The sequence below is a fragment of the Lichenostomus cassidix genome, chromosome 6, assembly GCF_008360975.1.
Source record: "Lichenostomus cassidix isolate B80296 chromosome 6, HeHo_3.0, whole genome shotgun sequence".
NCBI lineage: Eukaryota > Metazoa > Chordata > Aves > Passeriformes > Meliphagidae > Lichenostomus > Lichenostomus cassidix.
The window spans coordinates 18,831,508-18,854,217 of record NC_139487.1 but is presented as its reverse complement, the minus strand read 5'-3'; the positions used below and the strand labels follow the sequence as shown (position 1 = coordinate 18,854,217).

Sequence of the window (22,710 nt, the reverse complement as noted above, 5' to 3'; positions counted from 1 at the left end):
TGTGTGTGAGAGAAGAAGCCCAGGGGAGCTGGGGCTTCATGTGCTCATCGTGTCTGCAAGAGAAATTTGGGAAGAGCTGCCTCTCCTTGCTGCTTGCCCTGCCTGTAGCGAGCCCAGCTCCATGCTCACCTGCCCCCACTATCACCCAGAAAGTGTGTCTCCTTCTGCCCTCCCAGGCATGAGGAAAAAGCATTAGGCTGAGCAGGCTCTCATATTTAATGCATCAAAGTGCTGCCATTTTCTCCTTCCTTCTCCAGGCTCCTGCCTGTGCGGGGTCTCTCTCCCCCACACTGAGGACTGTGGGTCTCAGCTGCCTTACACACAGCCGGGTTTTCTGGCCACCTCCAAGAAGCTGGGCTAATTAGGGGCCTCACTGCTGAGGGATCAACGACCTGATTCCTTCAGCAGCTTCTTGATGGCAGGAGGGCGGGGAGGGGGAAGGCTTTTCTCTAAGCCACAGCCAGAGTGACAAATTTAACCAAGTGGAAGAGCTCAGGGCTTTCCCAGTGCGTCCATACCCGAACAAGGCATATCTGTGCCTTCCCAGCACCCGCAGGCAGCCCTGCTGAGAGCTGCAGAAGGTAAGAGAGAGACTGCCATCCTGACTGGAGATCCAGACCATTTACAGAAAACACATTTCTGTCCAAAACACATGTTTCCCCTGCCATAGCAGTAGCTGTTGCTCTCCCTACTGTGTTCTGCTCCATATCCCACTCACCTTCCCACAGCCCTGTAACTCATGAAAGACATGCCCACATACATGGGTCTGGCCAGCACTGACATAAGCCCCACTTGGACCAGGATTTAGCCGTGGCTCTCCTGATCCCTCCTGCTGTGAATCCCTCCCCAGTTGATGCAGGACAGGAGGGAATAGAAAACCCCTCTGTCAGATGACAGAAGGGGACAAGGAGTCCCCCACACTTCACCCTCCAGCCCCAATCCAGTGGGCTTAGCTGAAGAGATAGGAGTGTAGTGCACTGGGAACCCTCTTTACTATCAATTGGGTACTTCAGGACCCCCAGTCCTTGCCTGCAGGTACCATGTCCTTCCTATATTAGAGTCCACTCAGCTCCATGTCATCCCTTTCAGCCTCCCAGGCCTTGCAGCTTCCAGGAGTTTTCTAAATATTGCCAGCATTGCCCTTGGTCATCTTCATAAGCCTGCAATACAGTTTTCCCTCCCAAAGGCAGAAAGGTTTGGGTATCATCAGGGCAGCAAAACAATGAACTTCCAGCTTGGAAGAGATCAATGTGACATGCCATGAAGCCCCAACAACTGTACAGATCTAGATGAAATTTGGGTGAAGAGGGGTTAGACAAGAGCTCTTTCCTTCAGGTTGCTCCAGGAGGCCCTCATGCTCAGCTTGCCCTAAGGCACACAGGTCAGTCTTTAGAGAGGTGCTGCAGCTGCAGCTGCAGCTCCACTTGGGGTAAACACCCAGTGCACCCCAGGGCTGCTCCTCTGAGCCTGGGGGGCTGTCAGAGCCATTTCCTCTCCGGTGTGCTTTGTGCTTATGGCATTGCAAAGGGCACAGGGGAATATTCTGCCTCACTGCTGCCAAAATCAGCATGGCTGTACTGTAACCTCAGAGCACAGTGTAGCCCTTCAAGGTGGGACAGTCACTCAATCAGCACATGGGCTCTCCTCACCCAACTCATTGGAAGTATTGTGGAAATAGCAACTTCAGCCATGCAGGCAATGAGTCCCAGTGAAAGCAAGGGAAGAGGAACTCCCCTCATCTCTGCATTGAGGGCTCCAGGGCAACCAATTAGGTTGCATGTGTTCCCTCAGGGCCTAGACATAACTACATGACTCTAATTAATGCCTTCTACCTCCAGCGCCAACACTCAACCACATCCTATTCATATATTAAAAAAGCTATTGCAGCACAAGCCAAGTCTTTAATGGGCTGATGCACTTACCTGTTATTCCACTAGACTTGTGGTTAAAGATAGATGGTGAAAATACCCTCCCTTGGCAGTCCTATACAAATGCTGTTTTGCAGCTTAGGGCAAAAAGTGCTGGAGGTCCTGCCTGAAGCCTCTTCCACCCAAACCTGGAACAGGGGAGAGCGTCTGTACTGTCCTGTGCCACTTGCAGCTCCCCTGCATGGGGCACTCATGAGGGACTGTGGCAGGGTTTTTCAGAATGAAAGGCATTCTAGAAGAGGACACAGACTGCAAAATGTCTCACCAGAGAGAAGAGCCAGTACAGACTGTGTGAGGGATAGCTGCTGCCTGCCCATCTGCCAATGCCCTACTCTGTGTCCCAGCTCCCTGCATTGTGCTTCTTCCTCTTGCAGGTGGAACAGGGACTTGGAAGAGCAGAGTTGTAGAGAGGTGGTAGCAAAAGCTGTGTGCTGGGCCTCAGAATAAGCTGTAACAAAATATTTGTGTAATGCCCCAGGCACACCTGCTATTACAGAAATCCCCCCAGACTCTGTCCCAACACCAAGGCAGCACCAGCACAGGGAGCAGGCTTCCTCCTGCACCAGTATTGCTCTGTCAAGATGAAGGCAGAAATGACAGCATGATAAAACCTGTCCTGGGGACGTGGGAGGTGGGGCCTCAGCACAGCTTGAGCCATAAATAATCTTCCTACACAGCAGTTAGGGGAACAATTGTGTGGGAGTATCTTTTGGTAAAAAGATGCTCAGGGAAAGATTGTCTTGAAGGAAAGCAAGAGATTTCTGAGTGGTGGGGCAGGCTCTCGGGTGAAGACAGAGCTTCCTGGGTGCCAGCAGGTCATTCACCAGATCTACCTCACCATGGTGAGTCACTGCACCAAAGAGACAAATTTAGTCTGAAACAACCCAAATCACCCATTCTCTGGTGTAGCCTCCCAGGACATGCCTGTGCTGAAGCACAGATCTCTAGACTGCTCTCCAGCTAACCTATGCAGCAATAAGATGTGATCTCTTCCCCATACCTTCAGCGTCAAGATTCACATGGGGAAAGGTGAAAGGGTGTAGAGGGAAGTGACAGCAATGAATACAGAGTATTTTATGCAGAAAAGAGACAGTAAGCCCCAGGCACACAGTCTGACCCAGCACAGGAAGAACACAGCCACATACAGGATTGCGTAAAAGGCCTTGCAGGTCAGTTATAGAGGTGTAATTACAAGCATATGCAGAAAACTGAGCAAAATGGCTGTCATGGAGATATGTGGAGACAACTGTGAAGGACATACTGAAAGCTTGAATGCAGGGGATTCATGAGTGGGATGCTGCAGAACAGCCCTGTGTTTCCGATTAGCTGGGAGCTTCTCATGCATAATCCTCTTTCAGCCTTGACTTACAGAACTTGGTCTTGTTTCACTTCTATTTATTTATTGTATTTTTTTTTAGCCCTGACTGTATAGGCAGATTCTTTTCTCAATAAGTAGGAAGGTGGCATGTACAGGGAAGAGTTGAACAGAAGTCACCATGTGTTCTTATTTCACCAGCTTAAAAATGGCTTCTGGTGACACTGTGCAATCTCAGCATTGACTGACAGCAGAGTTTACCCTATGAGCTCAATACCTTCCCCCATGCAACCAAGAAGTCCAGATGTGGTCCACTCCAACCCTGAGAGTGATAGAGGCTGTCAGACTCATCCTGAAGCCAGAGAAAAGATGGAGCCAGATCCTTTGAAAGAACCTGGTGAGAGTCAAAAAAACCCCTGTGTTGAGAGGTTATACTGAACTTCTGAGGTGCTGCATTCACCTAGCTCTCACATCTTAGAGGAGTGAGTACTGCAGAGCTACTATTATCCTTGACAAAATCTTGTTTTTTGTCCCACCTGAGACTAGTAGAAAACTGTAAAGAAAATGGTCCCAAAGTCTTTGCAAGGCTAAAGATGTTTAGCCAGCAAGGTGCCAAGCCATCATATGAGATGATAGATCTTAAAACATCAGGATAATGTTGGCTTGGCATTATACCCGTCTCCTAAAAATAGGTTAAACCCTTGGACAGCTCCAGCTTCTGAAAACCCCAGCAGGCTTATGGAAATCCAGCCAACTCCCTAATACACCTCTGATATGGAAATAACTGCATTTTCAATGCAAGGGAAAAGTCAAAAGGCGTAAGTGAGGAAGACTTGCCCATTATAGGTGGGGAATCAGGAGCATCTCTGGGAACCAAAACCTTAGGTTCCTGATTTGCGGTCAGCTCTTCTAACCACAAAACTCCTCCTCCTTCAGGCCCCAGTTTCCTAAATTTCATCTCTACTTCCTAAATGATGAGGTGAAGACCAAATTGCTTCTCTAGACTCTTCAGAGGTACAGCAATGCATCAGCACCATCTCGCAGCAGTGGAGTTGGCTGAAGTCTCTGTTTGCTTCAGTGGATGTTCATGAGGGTGAAGATGCCATGCCCTGGCTCTGTGAGCTGCCAGCACCGTATGTTTCCAAGGAATATACAAGAAAGCTGCAGCAGCAGCAGTTGTTGTGAGCTAATCTGCTTCCTCCCCCAGGGCTCAGCTTGGTCTCTCATTACTACGGATCAGCTCAAGGCCTGATGCGGGAGCCCTGCTTTCCCCCACTGGACATCAGTGGCCACTGGGATAACAGGAGTGCCAGGGAACTGGACTGTGTCCCCTGTGTGTTGAAGGTACCTGTGCAATATACTTCCCCAGCTGTCCTGCAAGAACTGCAGGTGTCACAGCCCAGCATTCATCAGGTCCAACTCAGAAAGCAGTTCTGACAAGCCAGTTTGGGAAATTATGGATCGACTAAAAATGTGCATCCAACTAAAGCTTAAAACAGAGACTTACAGATACCTCTCAAGAAAAATGCAGACCCACCTTTGGCAGAACATATGCTACCAGAAAGGCAGAAGCTTGCTGCAAATCTTGACTGAGCAGAGCAGAACAAAGCTCTGGTTCTTCAAACTTGTCTACTTTAAGCTATCCTTTCTCTGCAAAGTTACAGTGTATTAACACCCTCCAAGCCCTGTACTGCAGTGCTGTACAGCCATATCACAACTGTTCTGCATATAGGAAAACTTGATAGACATAAGCACAAAATCAGTACTGATTTGGGATCCTTACCATTGGTGTAGACATACATTGCTGGGTTCACTGAACATCCTGATTGTGTAAAACTGCGTCTCAGCACACATCTCTACAATACAGTAACAGTCTCTGATGCTCTTTCTGCATCTGCAAACAACCTGTGGATAAAAAAAGAGAACAATATGAACATTTCACAGCTGAAAAGTATCCATAATTCCTAGTATATACATCTCAATAGCTGTAGCCAGCCAACCTGCAAAGCCCCTCATAGGCCAACAGCTGTTGGACCATTGGGGGACTTCCACCACTCCTGCCCATAGGCCAGTGATTTTATGTATTAAGGGATTCTGCCAGGTGGCACATTTCTATTTCACAGTAGGAAGTCAAGAACAGAGTGCCCCTACCACAGGGAAAGAAAGACCTGTTCCAGCACATGGCCAAGGGTATTCTTAACTCCAATAGAAAATTTAAAATCCTGCATCACTTGTCCTTCTCTAAATGAGAAATACACTGTACTAACTCAGGGAGCCACTGGGACCCTCGAGGAGCAGGGGATACATGTCCAGGGCCGGACAGGGTGGGTACCTTGCCCCAGAGGACAGACACTGAGGAAAGAAGACCTTTCCACAAACCAGCTCCCACCTTTTGAGGAAATGAGCAGAGCAGGGTGCACAGACGGGTTATGGCTTTCCTGGAAACTTGGACCAGGGATTTGGGATTCATTCACTGTTTTTGGGTCCTGCTCTTTTGCTATGTTATTTTATTAATAATTCCTATGCTTGCAGTAATCAGCAGCTTGATGCTGCACAAGTCAGCAGGTCTCAGACCCGGGACAGAGATGGGGTCACACGCCCAGTGCCGGTTCGGAGGTGTGGTACACTAGCGTCGCACCAACGCGGGGGTGTCCGCCCGTGCCCGCTCCGCAAACCGACAGCGAGGGGGGAAAGGAGCAGCGTCCGTTTCTACGGGGTCGTTATGGCAACTGCGCGGGCAGCAGCCCGGGCCGCTTCTCCGCGGGGCCTGCGGGCAAGCGAAAGGACCCCGCCCTGTCCCGGGGGCTGCGGAGGCAGGTGGGACACCGGCGGGGGAGCGGAGCGCGAGGAGCCGGTTGGCAGCGTGGGAGGATGCGGGCTGGGACCGGAGCGCCGCGGGCAGCCCGGGGGTAGGGGTAGGGACAGCCCGGTACCGGCGGAGGAGCGGGGCCCATGGCTGCCAGTCGGGGGTGCTGTGAGAACTGTGAGCCCCAGGGATTGGCCTGTCCCGGGGATCCGTTCGCTCCTGCGGGCGGGCAAGGGCAGCACAGCCCGGAGCCGGGCAGGTGGCTGGGGGGCCTGGCGGGGCCGTCGCTCACCAGCAGCAGCGGGTCCCGGCTCCGCGTGGTGCTGAACGGACAGCGGCGCCGCGCCGCGCATGCGCGCCTGCCCGCGGGGCCAGGGGCGTGTGCTGGGACCGGGGAACGGGGGCAGCCGGTGTGCGCCGGGAAACCGGGGCTGTGGGGAACGGGGCAGCCGGTGTGCCCAGGGAAACCGGGGCTGTGGGGAACGGGGCAGCCGGTGTGCCCAGGGAAACCGGGGCTGTGGGGAACGGGGGAGCCGGTGTGCCCAGGGAAACCGGGGCTGTGGGGAACGGGGCAGCCGGTGTGCGCCGGGAAACCGGGGCCGTGGGGAATGGGGGAAGCCGGTGTGCGCCGGGGAACCTAGGTAGCTGCGGGGCTGAGCAACCGGTGTGCTCCGGGGACCTGGGGCCGTGGGGAACTGGAGCAGCGGTGTGCGCGGGGGATCTCATGTGCGCTAGGGAAACGGGATAACTAAGGAACTGGGACAGGCGGTGCGCACTGGGGAACTGGGGCAGCTGCGGGGCTGCAGCCATCGGTGTGCGCCGGGGAACTGGGGCCATGGGGAAATGGTGTGCACCGGGGATCTGGGATAACTGAGGAACTGGGACAGGCGCTGTGCACGGGGGAGCGGGTGCGCCCGGTGAGCTGGAGCACCAGCGCCGGTGTGCGCTCCGCGCCGTGCCGCTGGGAGCAACCTGCCGGAGTCGCTGCGACACCAGTGGGACCTGTGACCACCGTGGCCCGCTTTCCGCCCGGCACTCCCCGCCGCGGCCCAGTGCCTCCCGGTGCCTCTGGGCCAGTCCCGGCAGCGCGCGCCGCCGGGGAGCGGCCAGGGGGCGGGGCCGAGGGCGGGGTGGCGGGGAGCGCGCACTTCCGCCCGCCGCCGTGACGTCACGGGCGGCCGCCGGTGTCCGGGGCGGGTGCGGTGCGGGATGGAGCGGCCGGGGGCGCTCCGGTGGGGCCGCAGGTACCGGGGAGCCGGGGAAAGGCAGGGCAGGGCTGCCGCCTCGCCACGGGGCCCTGCGGCGGGCAGCGGGGCGGTGTCTTGGTCCCGGCGGCACTCTCGCGGCCGGCCCACTGCGGCGGCGGGGCAGCCCGGGGGTGACTCCGGGGCTGAGTGGGGCCCCTTGGGGCGGCGGGGCAGGAATGGCTTCGGGTGAGGTCCCCCCAGCTGCGGGCTCTGCTGGGGCCGAGTCTAACCGTGGCCTCCAGCCGCAGCTCGGGGGGCTCCGGGCTGCCGGGACCCCTCTGCTCCTTTCCTTCGCGGCCCAAGGCCTCATCTCCGCAGAGATGCTGGGCGTCCGCTCCTCGGAGGGAGGCTCCCTGAGGGGAGCCCGGAACCTTGTTTCTCCCCGCGGGAAGGAGCAAGGGCTGGGTCTTTCTCCCTTGCAGGGTGCCCGAGTGGCCCGGCTTGGATGCAGGGACTGGCTGACAGGTAGAGTGATGCTCAGACGTGAAAGCTGGGCACAGCTACTGTGCGACTCGTGCGGTAACGCTGCAGCAGCTGCTTGCTGCTTCGCTGAGGGACACGGCCTCCTTCTGCAGCTGATGGAAAGCCCCACCCAAGCTCTCCTGGAGGGCAGTGCGGGCAGGTAGACTCGGATGCCTGAGCAGTGAACATCCGAGGCTGGGGAGGTGGTGATGCAGGCGGCAGGCACGTGCCCTGCTGATGGCTAGCCAAGGGGCTGTTCCCTGTGGGCTGATTGTGGGAAACGTTGCTGAGTCCGAGTCTTTCTTTCTGGCTGTTCCTCCTAGAGGCATCCGGCAGTAGGTGTGAGCTGATCTAGCCTGGCTCCTGCAGTAGCCTGGCTCTCTGGTGTCTGATGATGAGTGTGACCCCGACCAGGGGATGCCTCCTGGACCTGCCCTGGGAAGACATCTTGGTTCCACATATCCTCTGTCATCTGCCACTGCAGCAGCTCCTGAGCTTGCAGAGGGTCAGCAAGTCATTCCAGTCTCTCATCCAGCTGTACCTGGCCAACATGCGCTGCTTTGATTCAAGCCAGGTATTGGATGGCTCTGAGGCTGGGGAAGGACACAGATGTCCTACTGTTCTGGAACTAATAGGGATGCATCTGTCTGTGTGGGGAGAAGAAACCCTTGGCAAGGAGGGTGGTTTCTGCTCAGGAGCTTGGGCTGATGGCTCAGGTGTCAAACTGGACAGATGGGCTCGGGGACAAGATGCAGTGATTCAGGGCCCAGCAATGCCAGTGTCTTGAGTAAGAGGCCTTGGGAGGAGTAAGCCTGGAAACTCCACCCAGGCCATTATGGGGCACTGGGTGGCAGACAAACACAATCTGGAGTGGCATGTCCTCACGAAGGTTGTGCAGTAGGGTGGGTCTGACAGGAGATAACTTTGCTTGGTCTTCAGGGAAAGTTTGTGCTATTCATGGGAGATGCTGCCTGGGACCAGGGAAGACCGGAGTAGTTGCTGTTCTGTGAGGACAGAGAGTGGTCTAGCAAAGAGATTTTTGGAGACCAGAAGTGTGGAGCTCATCATCAGTATATAAATGCAGGAGTGATGATGTGGGATGGAGAAACCAGAGATTCATCTAGCTTGTGGCAGTAGCCTTGGCATGAGGTGAGCAGAGTCTGATGGTAGGGCTTGCCTTGGAATGAGGACAGGGGATGGCTTTGGTCACCACTGTCACAGCAGAGGAGAGAAAGGGAGAGAATATTTGGTGAGGATCAGGCTTATCTGAAACCCTGGGGGATTCTTCATTCTTCCTGGGTTCCCCATGCAGATTGGACCTGCCATCCCTCGAGCTGCTTTTGTTAACCTGTTGAAGGACAACGAAGTACTGCAGCAGCTGGCATTCCAGAACTGCTCCGACTGGCTGACGGACCGGGAACTGCTCCCGGTCATCGGACAGAATCACCACCTGCACCAGATCCAGCTGAAGGGCTGTGCCCAGCTCAGCCGCCACGCGCTGGTGGCCATCTCGCTGAGCTGCCCCAACCTGCGCCAGCTCTCCCTGGCTCACTGTGAGTGGGTGGACAGCCTGTCCCTGCGCAGCCTGGCTGACCACTGCAAGGCGCTGGAGGCTGTGGACCTGACAGCCTGTCGCCAGCTGAAGGACGAGGCCATCTGCTACCTGGTACAGAAGTGCAGCAAGCTCAAGTCTCTGTCACTGGCTGTCAATGCCAATGTGGGCGACGTGGCAGTTGAGGAGACTGCCAAGTGCTGCCCTGAGCTGGAGCACTTGGACCTCACAGGGTGTCTGCGAGTCAAGAATGACTCCATCAGGTACTGAGCAACATGGGGATCCAGGGTGGGGATGGCAGGTGCCTGGGATGGGGAGAGGAAGAGAACCTGAGAGTGAAGTCTGATTTTTTTCATGCTGAAAGCAATGAGAGCTTAGTCTAGGAGAGAAGCCACTACCAAGCCCTTCAGGAGAGGCACTGTGTGTTACTGACAGCAAATTTCCCAGCATATCATGGAGGGTAGGTCTGGGATCCAGCCATGTCCCTTGACTTTGTCTCATACCACCATGGATCTTCTCCCAAAGGATGGTGCATGTGTGGCGCAGTCATGAGTGCTGGGCTGCTGGGAGTAGAGAAGAGCATGAGTGGTGCACTTAGGAGTCCTTACTTGCAACTTGCGTGTGCTCTTTCTTGGCAGGGTCCTGGCTGAGTACTGTCCCAAGCTGCGCTCACTGAAGGTCAAGCATTGCCACAATGTGGCTGAGTCCAGCTTGAGCATCCTCCGAAGCCGTGGGGTGGAGCTGGATGTGGAGCCTCCGCTGCAGAGGGCTCTTGTTCTGCTGCAGGACGTGGTTGGCTTCGCCCCTTTCATCAACCTTCAGATCTAGAACTGCTGCTGCTGGGGAGGGGGGGACTGACACAATTCTGAGATCACAGAAGGATGCTGGAACTGCCTGCTGTGGAGACGTGCAGGGGGAGAGGTCGGTCCCATTGGTGAGGCTGGCCTGAGTGGGGCTCACTCTTTCCTCTGGGGCTGTTTAGCAGCCACTGAGTGTTCGTAAGTGGACTTCATTGGTGCCTCTGGGGAAAGTAACTCCCTCTGCAGTGGCGTGGAAAGAGTGAGTGATTTGCAGGAACACCATGGTGCTGAACAGGCCTAGGTCAGGCCAGCTAATAGATAGGATTTATTATTCATTGTATTTTAAATCTTTAAGCGGCAGCTGTCCAGAGAGCAGGGGCGTGTTTGATGGGGACTGTCTCCTGGGGTGGGTGTGCAGGGCATGCCAGCAGAGCTGTGGAACAAACCAGACCAGCTGGAGAAGAAAGAATAGCTACCAGCCCTCCTCTTGGGAGAGGGCAGGCCCCTCTGGGCTCTGGGAGGAGGGCAGTGAGCCTCGCTCCAGCCCACGGCCACTGGTCAGCCTGGCACCAAAGGACTAGCGAGGCCCCAGTGGAGGCAGTGTGTCTGCCCAGGCCTAGGGCTTTAGGCTGGGGCAAAGTAGGAGTTGTTTTCAGGGGGAACATGCTCCTAATGGCAGTTTGACAGAAAAATGCCAAACCTAGCTGTGCTGTCACTGAAAGCAGTTGGTCATTGTCACTTGTTTCTTCCAGCATCTGACTTACCCTTTTAGCAGTGCCCAGGCCTGTTCCTGTATTTTGCTCCCTGTTGTGTGGCTGGAGCTTTGCTTCTCAACAGTGGTGAGAAATGGCAGGAGCACTGACTGCTGTCAGCTGGAGTTTATGGAGAGAGCTACCGATTGTGTTGGCAGGGAGAGCCTAGCTCTGGAGTTCAGCCTAAGCCCTTTTATCCGCTAGGCAGTTAATCAAACAGCGGCTGCATCTTGAGAATGTGATGATGAGAGTAATTAGAGGAAGAGAGGATGACCCTGCTCCTGTCTTTGGCCCTAGGAGGGACTGGTGGCAGTGTCTGTAAGGCATTTGCATGCTCTGGCTGAACTACACACCAACTCACATCATCTTTATTAATACTGGCACTCAAAACAACAGTGCACAAAGACTTGTTAAAAAGGTTGCTGCAAAAGCACATGCCACATCTCAGATCTAAAAACATCCCATGCAAGGAATAGCAGAGAATGCCCAGGCCCTGGAGGGCCCCTGCAGTGTGCCCCTGGGGGCAGAGGGATAGCTATACAAGGAGAGAAGTCTCCTCAGCCAGGTTAGTTGAGGAAGCTGAAAGCAGTGTCCTGGCTTCCAGGTTAGTTCAAGTTAGTGGCAGGTGGAGTTGCTTCTTTCCTAGCACCACACATCCATCCTGCCATGCCTGGCAGTGAGGTGGAAGGCTGAAGAGCAGAAGGACCTGGCTGTCAGTGAAACTTGTACTTCCTGGCTGGTTTTAGGCTGATGTAGGTTTTCTTCATCTCCTCACTCTCAGGCTTCTTGATATCTTTGTACCTCTCTCCTTTTGTACTCACCACCTGGTTATCAATATAGCGGATCAACTTCTTGGGAGCCTGGAGAAGAAAGGTATTAACACCAAGTGGATGAACAGCCACACTGCTAGAGAAAGGGAGGGGCAAGCAAAAGCAGGGCTGCACTACAGGAGGTGAGTGGATGAGCTGCTTTACCATTGTCTGTGTTGGGCAGCTTGGCCAAAACGGGGAAAGATGCTGTCTGATGGGAGGGACCAAATGCCGTGGTAGTCACGAAAAGTAAGAACTGACAGTCCCTGCAGCACCTTAGCTGAGCTAATCTTCCCTCTTTGCCTGACAGGTTCTGTGAACAGACCTGCCTTTGGCTTGCCCTGTTGTTTTTTTGGATTTGCAGCTTGTTTATTTTTAAACCTTTTAAGGACATTCAAACTGCTGGTGAGCTGGGACTGCTTTGCTTACCTCTTTGGGTGGAGCTGGCCGATGTGTCTTCTGATCATCCGCACTATCCACCATCATGTATCTGAAACACAAGAAGCATTTAGCAAACACTGTAACATACATTGCCCGGGGCTCCTCACAGCCTATGTCCCTTCTCCCCTGGCCGGTTTGTGGCTGTGCAATGTGTCCTATGTGCCTAGATTGCAGCTAGGAGAACTTGATGTTCCCCTCTGGATGAAATGGGCAAGAAGTATGTCATCCTTCCGTTGAGAATTTAGCACGATTCTCCTGGAGTAGCATCCTTGGCTGTATGTGAAGGGTATTGAAAACTCAGGTGGTTGAGAATGCTGATAGCCACTGCAGAACTGAGAGAGGTACTGAGGTCTGGTGTGCTCTGCCATTGGGGCAGCTTTGCTCCTCAGTCTAAGTGATGGCAGCCAAATGAGATGTGAGATTACAGGACCAATCTGTCTGCTTTTGCCCTGAATGATGGTATTCTTTTCACACTCCTCCTGCTACTTGACTGTGGAACAGGTCTGTGCTGGAAGCAACTTGATAAAAGCATCACCTCATTTCCTATGTAACTGAAACATCAGGGTCCAAGCATTTGCTGGCTGTACTGCTGAGTTGCTACTCTAGAGATTTTGGTGCTGGTTTAGCACAGCTGACCATGACTTCTCCCTCAGTAGTTAGTATAGTTGCTCTTGTGTATCTTCAGCTATGGCAATCTGCTTTCTGTACCTGTGCTTGAGTGATGTTTAAAGTACAGGATGTTGCCAAAATGTCATTAAAGTGAAGTTCTCAGAAACATAACAAGCAGCTGGTGCTTTTTTGTTCCCTTGCCTGTCACTTTCAAATGAGCCTGCACAGGAGATGGGCAAGGACTAGGATTACTACTTCTGCCTGGATGCTGTTCTGCCTTGCTTTATCTCTCCTAGCCCATCGACTGTTTATCCTGTCCCAGGGGAAAATGTAAAGTGGAAAAGATGTACCTGGACAGATGTGTGGAAGCTGCCATGTCTGCATGAGGATATTCATGAAAGCTGAGATCGTAAAGCAGATCAATGAAACCACAGTGTGGGCTCTCCCATTGAGAATTACATGCTTTTAAAAATGAATATAAGTAAACCAATCTAAAGCTACTTTCATTCCCAAGAAGTCCATGTGAGGACTTCAGAGAGGTTTCTTTAAATGCATTGAATTCACACCTTCAGCAATTGAGATTTAATCTTCCCGATGCTGTTGTACAGGCAGTCTCTTGAATGTATCTTTAACCTTGTTTGGACTGTCTCCCAGAATGAAGGTATGAATGAGTTACTGTAGTTCTACAAGTCACCATGTGTTTGTTATCTGAGCTGGAGCACGATGTTTGTGCCTTGAACCTTTAACCAGGACCTCAGCTAACAGCACTGTGACTTACACTGTATTTGTAGGAGGCTGAAACCTTGCACACGGCCAGTTCTGTGATCCAGCTGGTAGAGGTAACATGTTTCTATGCCAGAGCTGTACAAGAAACCAAACCTGTTAGGTGTTAGGTTTTGTGGTTTGTTTCTTTTTTGTTTGTTGGGTTTTTGTGTGCGTGTGGTTTTTTTTTGTTTTTCTTTTTCCCAGCTGATGACTGTATTTGTACTTAGATGTGTTCAGCTATACCCACCCCTAGTTCTTATACACCACACTATTCTCCAAACTGCCACATCTTCATTTATTTGGAACAAAATAAGGGGTTCTTTGCTGCTGGGTACTTACTTCTGTAGGATGACCTGTTTTAGTTCCTCGTGGTTGGGTGCTCTGCGGGGCTGTGCCAGTTCCTGGGAGGAGACAAACTGGTGTGTGAATAGCACAACATGGGGGTGTACAGCTTCCCCACTAGCTCAGTGAGCCCAGCTGCTGGTGGAGCACTCCAGCCCCTGTGGGAAATGAGTGCCAGTCGTAGCTCCACTGGGGTCCTGGCTTGGTTGTGGGCACAGACTATACTAAGAGAGCCAGGGAAGGGAAAAGGGCTGTTGCTCTGCGTGATCCTCCTGGCTTATTGTGTAGAAAGTTTCTGCAGTCAAAGTTTCTGCTTGTAGCAGACAGCTGTGGCACCTGCATGTCCCTGAGCTCTGCCCTGCTCCCTGGCCCACTGCCACCCAGTTAGAGTACAGTACCTTCACACTTGCACCTGCTGGGCCAATTTCCACCTTCTCCTCCACAATTAACTGCACTGCCTCTTCCAAGTTCCCCAAGGCCATGGCGATAGCCTTCTCTGCCTGGCCCACAGTACAGGCTGGAAACATCTCCAGTATCAGCTCCACCCCATCCTTCAAGTCAGTGCCTTCCTAGTTGGAGCAAGAGACAGAGGTAAGTTGGAGATGCAGTGAGAAGAGTGCTATTGAAAAGAGCCTCTGGTTTTTCATGGTCAGGAAATTCAGCTTGCCCTTCACTGAATGCTCTCCTTACCAGCACTACTAAATCTGATTCCTGAAGCTAACAGGGTACTGTATATTAGGAAAGACAAACCAACTCTCTCAACTCTTCTTTAATCTCCTCCCTCTGTATTTCAACTTGCTTTAAAGTAGGGCTACTGTGAACTGACTCATCTGTGTGGCCATGCTTAGGTGTGAGATTTCTGGACCCTGTGGTGCAAATGCCTGATTCCTGCCCACCTTGTAAAGTTACATGTATTTTGATGAGAAATGAAAGGGCCTGCTAAACACTGACTTGAGGTTACATCAGAAGGAATCACCATAGCAGCATTTGCTAGAAGGCTGTGGACACAGAATGATTATACTGCAGAGCAGTAATAGGTCAGTACTGGAGAAACAGCAAGCAGGGGGTGGGGGAGGAAGGTGGGGTTGATGTGGAAGGTGCTGCAGTACCTGTAGCTGCTGCGGGATCACTGAAGGCATTGGGACAGGCTCTCTCAGCCATTGCTCTGGCTCACCCTTTCCAGCCACTGGAAGGGATGAGCCAGAGCATTGGCTCACAGTCTGTCAGCACATATTTTTGTGACAGTCTTGCTCAGGCCATACAGTGGAGAAGATCATGAACACCAGTGATGCTGTGTCATAGCCTATGCTGTGGTTCCTTCCAGAGCTGGAAAATGCCCTCAGGTGGTGCTGGTAGCCTAGTGCTGTGTGACTGTCCCCAGTGTTCCTGCTCCTCTGTGGGGTACTCATACCTGGGCCCCAGCTCCGTCTGTTAGAGTGCACAGTCTTTCCCCGTTGCAGGCTCCAGCTCCAGGCTCCTGGCCCTTGGTGAGGTCTTCAGAGGGCGCTTCACTCCTGCTTTCCACAGCCTTTTGGCCAAGTTTTTCTTAAAGACACAGTGATATCTCCTGAGGAACAGTCCCACTAAGAGTAGAGCTCTGTGCTTTCTGTTGGCATTAGATTGCTAGTGCATGTGTGCCAAAACAAATCTCTTCTTAAGTGACAAAACTTGGAAGCAACTGTTTCTCCTGCCCTCAGCAGGGCAGCTGCAGCTCTACTCCCACTGATCTGCCAGAAGCCACTGCTAGCACACGCTGGTGTGCCTGACTTCTGCATTTCCAGGCTGTACAGGGCATGGGCTATTTGCAAATTCAATTCTACTTTTCAATTCTTGGTCCACTAGTGCTTTGGTTGTGGATACTTCCATTTCTAAGAATTCCTTGGTATTTGCTCTGTCTTTGAACTAAGGTGTAGTTTTGATTTTAACTTGGGAATACACTGTAGTAGTCCCCAGGCTGCATGCAAGCCAGCATGTCCTGTGATCAGGTTACTCTGATCCATCTCTTTTTTTACAGGCTCTTTTTGTCACTGTAGGAAGAACTATTTCACTTGTTCTGTCCTGTCTAAGACTGGGATGGTGCTTTTCTTCCACTCTGGCTACATCAGGATTCTCAAAGGGTGGGATGCAGGGGAGCAGCGCAGAGCAGTAGATTTTGTCAAGTTCAAGAAAGCAGCAAGTAAGATAAAAGACAGGACTGTCTATTCTACACTGTGTAGCCTTCTGGCAAGACAGCAGTGATGTTGCTAGACCAGCAAAACTCAGACTGGTTATGTCCTGGAAGGTTTAATATCCAGGCGCTTCAACCTGTCTGTTCTTTAGTGGAAAGTACCCATGGGGTTGATTGATACAGCAATCCAGCTGGTCTGTGAATGCTGAGGTGAGGAAGGGCCATTTGCACAGTGTAGTCTTCTGCAGTCCTGCATAGTGCAGGTCAGAGCACATCACTGATTTTGCATCTGTGCCAGGGTTCATGGATGAACAGGAGTGAGCTTTGAGGATGCTCAAAGTCTAGATGTGATACATGTATTCAGCTGGATATTGTTTGATGATGCACCTGATAAAGGCTGCCCAGTGGTAGTGCCATACAGGCATATGACTATCAGAGGCAGACAGAAATCCTTGCTTTCAGAATTAACCTACAGCACAATTTCAGCAAGCAGCCCTGAATTGGCTATTTCTTTCTTATTACTCTGGATTTGATGTCAATAGAGGTATTTGAAGAATTGATCGAGTATTTTTCACTCCAGTACATCTTGGACAGTATTCCATATGACTCCAACCTCCCATCTGTTGATATGAAAAACCTAACTGAATATTGAAGAAAACGCCCCAAACCTGTCAATCAATTCAGGCTACCTTATGAGTTCCTAGCTGTGGAAAACAAATTCCTATTTTATTCTGTGACATTGTTCAACTCCAAATATTAAGACTAAAAGCATGTACAAATCTTCCTGTGCTGAAATTGTTTGTGTAACTCACCTTTGTTCCGAGCTTCACCAAGCCTTTCTGAGAGGGAGAACATCATTTCACAAACATCCCCACTGCAAGAGACAGAACCTGTGTAATTAGTGTGAGGAATAAAAGCACTAGCCTATCCTATTCAGCTACCATTTTACAGAAAGACAAGGCTTGATGGGACGCTCAATAAAATCAACTGCAATTTCAGATGGCCAAGGACTTATTTGCAAACTGTACCAGGATTAGCACCTGTGTATTCATGCAAAGAGTGACTTATCATAATGGCTCAGGTTTGGTACTAATACATCTTCAACTGGGTATAACAAAAGAATTCATGGTACTGAAGGGCTTGGGGCCAGTCCCTCACTGCATGGCATGTGAGGAATACTGCATACAAACCAGTAACAAGAACATACCTGTGGATTTCTGCAAAACCAGGGATATATGCCTCCATCATTTCCACAAAGGCGTCCATGTCAAAAGTCTCTTCAGAGGACTCTGGTGAGCCCAGCTCTTCCAGGACACCCGTAATATAAGAGAAGAAAACATCATCCATCCCACTGGAGACAAAGAGAACACAGGAAGCAAGTTCAACAGGCCCATTTTTTCCTTTCTCTCCATCCCCCTTCCCCCTAACCTTGTGTCGTTATAATATGGCAGCAGAACGACCTATGTGGACTGTATGTTAGGAGGACATACCACCAGTAAGGCCAAGTAGCAGCTGCTCAGTGGTTGAGAGGGAAGCATTAACAGATAAAATACTGTATGCAGTCTTGCATATAGTACTGAATGAAAGCCCCAGCGTGTGTTCCAGAGACTGTGCTCCTGTGGGTGCTTCAGCTGAGCTAACCAAAATATTCCAAGTGCTCAAGACCTCGACTTTTCCATACTCACTGGTGTTTCAGGTGAGGTCTTAATTTCTGTTAAGTTACACTTTCTATGGGATGCAGTGTTTTCTGCTTGCTGCTCTCCACGCTTGTGTCACTGCTGCCACCAGCTGCAAAACCAGCTTCTGTGTTCCAGCTTCAAGGTGGCTGTATCTCTGCATGTAGGCAGAGTCCAAAATAAGGAGAGGCCTGACATAGATTATTGTGTTCAGAAAGCAAGTTGGGAGCACTGTGGAATGAAGGAAATCCCATATTCTAATGTGTATTACTGGACAGGAAATTAATCATCTTGGTCATCGAAGAAATGACATTGCTAGATTGCAATGCTAAACTATAGCTGTTCAAGCATTTCCATCAGAGCCTGTGCAAATCACCTGCATCCTGGATCTGACTTAAAGGAGAGCAACACAAAGTACAGGAAAACCACAGAATTCAGTATAATGCGCAGAGTGACAAAGGAGAGTTCAAGCTGGAACAACGATACTGGATCTGCCTATCTCAACATACCTGAGATCTGCTGCAGGGATGTGGGACTGGATGAAGTGTGTCAGTGTGTCTTGAATGATTCTTTCAAGCTCCATGTCTCTCAAAACCTTTTTCTTTAAAAAAAAGAAGGAAAACTCAGTGTAATTTTAATAAAATCAAAATAACAATATCAAAATGCAGTATGGTATAGGTAAGTGTGCTCTTCCCATGAGAACAATTCACAGACTCCTCCGATGTCTTGTCATCTCCGGCTAACAGCAGGCAAAGATATCCATAAAAAGCTGCAGCATGAGCATCCACTGGAAAAAGCAGCTTGATATTTTGGGCCCGTCCTGACTGTGCTGATGTTGAAAGTATGCAGCTGTACCGTACATTTAAAATGTCCCCTCTGGGAAGCAAAGCTGGAAATGCAGATGTGTCCAGCTGCAGGACCTCACAGACACCTTCTGAGCTTGAAGACTGTGCTGTCCAGTGAGGAAGAAACGGGTAGTGGGCTTGTACACTCAGTGCAGAAAGGGGTGGACCTTCCAGCTAAGAGCATATGCAGTGATGCTTGGACTCAACTCAGGAATGAGTGGGAGGAAGGGTAATGTCTCCTAAAGAAAGGACATCCTAGAGAGTATTTTACAGGGAAATACCAAGCAGGGCACAGACAACTAGTCTGCCAGCCAAAATATCAAAGGTCTCCAGGTCAGGCATGGACTGCCAGTGGAATCCTGCCCAAACAGGAGCCCGTTGTTGCGCTCGGTAAATGAGCCATTCTACAGCTGATGCAGCTGCAACAACGGGCACTTGATAACCCAAAATTCAGGGGAGTTCTAAGAAGCACAGAGTTCTTACAGAAGCAGTGTCAGAAGGGGGCTGCCCACAGCCCTGCTTCGGCTATCAGTACCGAGCCTGGACTGAACTGGGTGGAAAAAAAGCTGTTCCTTAACCATTCCTTCCCCCGGTGTCTGCAGAGCTTCTGGGTGGACAAATGCTTGGTATAAGCACCGAGTTCTTCCCAGGAAAGAAGCCAGCCTTGCATGCAGAGAAACTGATACGGTCATTGGCCAGAGATCTTCCAAAGGTCATCACGTTCCCATCAGTGCAGCTCTTTCATTTCAACCACACTAGGACCTGACCAGGTTTGTTTGACACAGAACTCAGGGAGCAGTCATATAGGTTGCTGACAAACAATTTTGTTCTCCCATGGGAATCAGAAACGTTTGGCATTTCCCTAGATGAGTCTTCCAGAGCTAGCAGGATATAAACAAAACCATCCCACAACACTCAGCCAAGTTTAGAATTATGTAACTTGGGACATCAAAACACCTTATGCATTATACCTTCGAATGCTTTTTCTAGTGATAACCTGCAGTAGTTAAATGAGAGATTCACTAGTTTATCCTATGTGCTCAGTTTTGTGTGGGAGTGATTTACCATGCACAAAATGATCTATAACTCAAAGGCAGGAGAAATCACTCTACTTAGAGCTCAATTTTCCTGAAAAGGTGTTACCATACTTCTAAACTTCCAGTCACAATTGCGATGTGGATTTTAAGATCACTTCACTAGTTGTAAGCTGATTCAAATGTATCTATGAAAATCCTTCTGCATTTCTTGTTTTTGTAATGTGGGTTCTGTGTAACATGTTGCACAGAATCTATTTTTAAAAGCATATGATGAAATGATACTCCTATTGCTCTGCTCACAGCTACAGCCTCACAGTTTTGCAGTGTCAGAACAAGAGACCTTCAGCTCTTGGAAATCCCTGTCAGTTTTCTGACAAACCCCTGTCTTTAAACACTGGGGTATATTACTAAAGAGTGAGCAGTGGAGCACCGTATGTCATCTCATTAAGACAAGCTTAGCTTGAAATATCAGGAGTGCTTTCTTGATCCACATAACATTGAATGGCACATGTATCTCCTCACCTCAGGCAGAAAAACGCGGTATGAGTTCTCAGAATGCGAATGTGAAAATTCTTCATTTTCTGTGTTAGATACTTTGGCCAGCATCTCAACAGAGCTTCCCACCCTACTGTCAGTCTTGAGAACCAAGCAATCTCAGCAATTTCCATCCCCTTCCATTCTCCTTCCCAATATATTAATGTCAAATTTAGTTTGTTGGTTTTGGTGGTTTTTTTTGTAAAACAAATGTACAAATAATATCCCTCTAAAAGTACCATTGTCCTAGCTACTTATGCTATATTCAAGAAAAGCTGGTATGAATGTGTCTTCCTCAAAAAAATAGAAAAAAGAGAAAAGGGGTGAAAATCTGAACTGTTTGCATACAGCTAGATTGTTTTGGAAGGATTTTTCAACTCCAGCTTGAGTAATCATTCTCAAATGGTCAACGTGATGTAATGGGAATGACTGATTGAGCCTTGGACTTTTTATTAACAAGAATGACTTGAGCAATTTAGGAGAATGATTCTGAACTAAAGAACTGCCACTTGGATGTGTATCAACTTTTACGGCATCATAAATTTGCCTACCAATGACTAGAGGTTTCTGCAAGCAGAAGGAGGTGGGTGTTGTATCCTTGGATGTTTCTCAGAACAGGTTAGAGAAAGTTTAGGTAAATCTCATCTGGCTGAGGGATTGACTAAAACACATTGAGAAGGTTAATTTAGCTCAAGTGTCAGTGATTATTTTTATGTGAGTAAGTAATGGGACAGGGATGGTTCACTGCACTCTCTCTGAAAATTTGTTCTGAGAAAGCACAGAGCACATCTTTCGCTGCTAGGTGTGTCTGTTCTTGGGGAAGTGCATTTCTCTGGGATATAAGGCCCTCTCAGTGCAGCCTGCAACATGCAGGCTCAGAGGAAACTTCTCAGAAGACACATGTGCAGGACAGAGAATGAGCTGTGGCTATATTACACTGAACTACTTAACTCCTCAAACTTTGCTGGCATAAAAGAAAACTTTCTGGGCTAAGTGACACTTTACAGACATAATTTCAGTGCTTTATTTTTTGCTTTTCTTGCTAAAGAAGTCTCTGAAAGGGCTTTCCCAGCGTGGTTGCCATGGGAAAGCAGGCTGAGGTCACTGTGTGTGTTAACACAATTAACTGCTTAATGGTCTAAAATGAAAATAAGACTTGTTTATAGCTTAGACCAAATAAATTACAGTAATAGATGATAGTAATGCCAGTGGCCAGCCTCTTCCCTCCCCTCCAGATCCATACTGGAAAGCTGCACTTGGGTACTCAGCTGACAGAGGGCCCTTACCAGAGCAGAGGTGTCACCTTTGCGAGGTCTTCAGCTCACAGCCAGTCTTTACGAAGCACTTCAGTGCCTGCAGAGGAGTCGACCGTCCATCCTATGACTGCCAGGCCCAGGCCATGAATGAGGGAACCCCTTTATGGGAAAGGAAAGCTGAATTAGCTGAAGCAGGAGCACAACAGAATCATTCTGTATACTGGCGTCTTTATGCTTTACGTTACTTGTGACCATTTTCCCTAGCGCAGATGGTACAGCTTTATTCTCTGGAATAAAATGTACTTTGTGAAAGGATAACATGGTTCTGAGAACGGTGTACCTGTCAACCTTCAAATTCACTGCGATGTCGTGATGTTTTTCAACATCTACAGTTTCTGTAGCAAGGCCACCAGTGGTCCCTGCACATCACCAACATATTCCAAAAGCACTGGTGGCCTCATCGCCATGGCCAAGCAGAAGTTGTTTCTCGAGGCGTTAAGCAGACAGACCGGCAAGCGAGCGCTGGGTATCCTGGCTGCGCAGGTCGCCACGGCCGGAGCCCCACGGAGGAGCGGCAATACCGGCTGGGCAGCCCCGGGGCGGCTATCACCGCGCTCGGGCTGCTCCCCGCCACCGGCGGGCCGGGATTCCCTCGCCGCGACTTGACAGCGAGGCCGCAGAGCGCCCGAAACACGCGGTGCACGGGCCGAGCTCCCCCCGCCGTGCCGCCCGCGCCGCGGGTCTGTCCCCGCACCGCACAGGCTGCGCGTTACCCTGCCCGGCCCGTCTCCCGCCCCCCGCGCTGCGGACCCCGGAGGAGAGCCCCACTCCCGGGTTCCCCGCCGCCGTGTCCCGTGTCCCGTGTCCCGTGTCCCGTGTCCCGTGTCCCGTGTCTGTCCCGTGTCCCGTGTCTGTCCCGTGTCCCGCGGGCAGGGCCGTACGGGGCGCGCGCCGCCCGCCGGGGGGTAGCGGTCACCTGATCGCCCGCGCGCCCCCGCCGCGCCGCTCTCTCTCCGCGCGGGGCCCGCTTGAACGCGTCACGTGGCCGCGCCGGCCGCCGCGGCGCGCGCGGCAGGGCAGGGCAGCTGCGCGCTGCCGCTCCCCGCGCCGCCATCTTGCGTGCGGGCAGCAGCCCGGGCAGGCCCGGGCGGGGCGGTGTGGTGCTGGAGCGCCGTGCTGGGGACGTGCTGGCGCTCGGCGGAGTCACCCGGGAAAGGCTCCCGGGAACTCTCGTCCCTGACAAGTGCGAGAGACGCGTTCCCTGGCGAAAGTAGCACGCTTTCAAGTGTTTGGGCCAAGCTGCCCTGCTCTTCGGGCGGCCAGCCTCCGTGAGGGGATTCTCCCCGAGCTGCCGTCCTCGTGCTGTC

The 22,710-nt window shown here is 51.2% G+C and overlaps 3 protein-coding genes across 8 annotated transcripts in view; 1 reads left to right on the top strand and 2 right to left on the bottom strand.

Moving 5' to 3' along the window:
* PSD (pleckstrin and Sec7 domain containing) overlaps positions 1-6,400 on the bottom strand; it is a 46,462-nt gene extending 40,062 nt beyond the window's left edge. The window contains exons 1-2 of one of the 2 annotated variants that reach the window (XM_085065405.1): positions 6,342-6,400; positions 5,027-5,148 (exon numbers count right to left, since the gene is read on the bottom strand). The gene's annotated coding sequence lies outside the window, so the exon portion shown is untranslated. Of the gene's footprint in view, positions 1-1,922; positions 2,049-5,026; positions 5,149-6,341 lie in introns of those variants that run through there. The other variant, XM_085065408.1, reaches the window with a different exon arrangement.
* Positions 5,926-12,895, top strand: FBXL15 (F-box and leucine rich repeat protein 15). 3 transcript variants are annotated; one of them, XM_085065435.1, is made up of 5 exons: positions 6,682-7,293; positions 7,719-7,761; positions 8,082-8,332; positions 9,071-9,573; positions 9,949-12,895. In XM_085065435.1, exons 3-5 carry the CDS (start codon positions 8,150-8,152, stop codon positions 10,136-10,138), a joined length of 876 nt encoding a protein of 291 aa, XP_084921561.1. In that variant the 5' UTR covers positions 6,682-7,293; positions 7,719-7,761; positions 8,082-8,149; the 3' UTR covers positions 10,139-12,895. The 3 variants fall into 3 exon arrangements, with proteins under 3 accessions (XP_084921562.1, XP_084921561.1, XP_084921560.1); XM_085065436.1 differs by lacking the exons at positions 6,682-7,293; positions 7,719-7,761 and adding an exon at positions 5,926-6,060; XM_085065434.1 differs by lacking the exon at positions 7,719-7,761 and having other exon boundaries at positions 6,683-7,293.
* Positions 11,204-22,465, bottom strand: CUEDC2 (CUE domain containing 2). 3 transcript variants are annotated; one of them, XM_085065437.1, is made up of 10 exons: positions 22,320-22,464; positions 21,374-21,502; positions 18,181-18,272; positions 17,203-17,346; positions 16,808-16,869; positions 15,240-15,373; positions 14,227-14,397; positions 13,826-13,887; positions 12,101-12,161; positions 11,204-11,722 (listed from the first exon to the last, which is right to left on the bottom strand). In XM_085065437.1, exons 3-10 carry the CDS (start codon positions 18,252-18,254, stop codon positions 11,576-11,578), a joined length of 855 nt encoding a protein of 284 aa, XP_084921563.1. In that variant the 5' UTR covers positions 18,255-18,272; positions 21,374-21,502; positions 22,320-22,464; the 3' UTR covers positions 11,204-11,575. The 3 variants fall into 3 exon arrangements, with proteins under 3 accessions (XP_084921563.1, XP_084921564.1, XP_084921565.1); XM_085065438.1 differs by lacking the exon at positions 22,320-22,464 and adding an exon at positions 21,684-22,083; XM_085065439.1 differs by lacking the exon at positions 14,227-14,397 and having other exon boundaries at positions 22,320-22,465.
* Between the last annotated feature and the right edge of the window lie 245 nt (positions 22,466-22,710).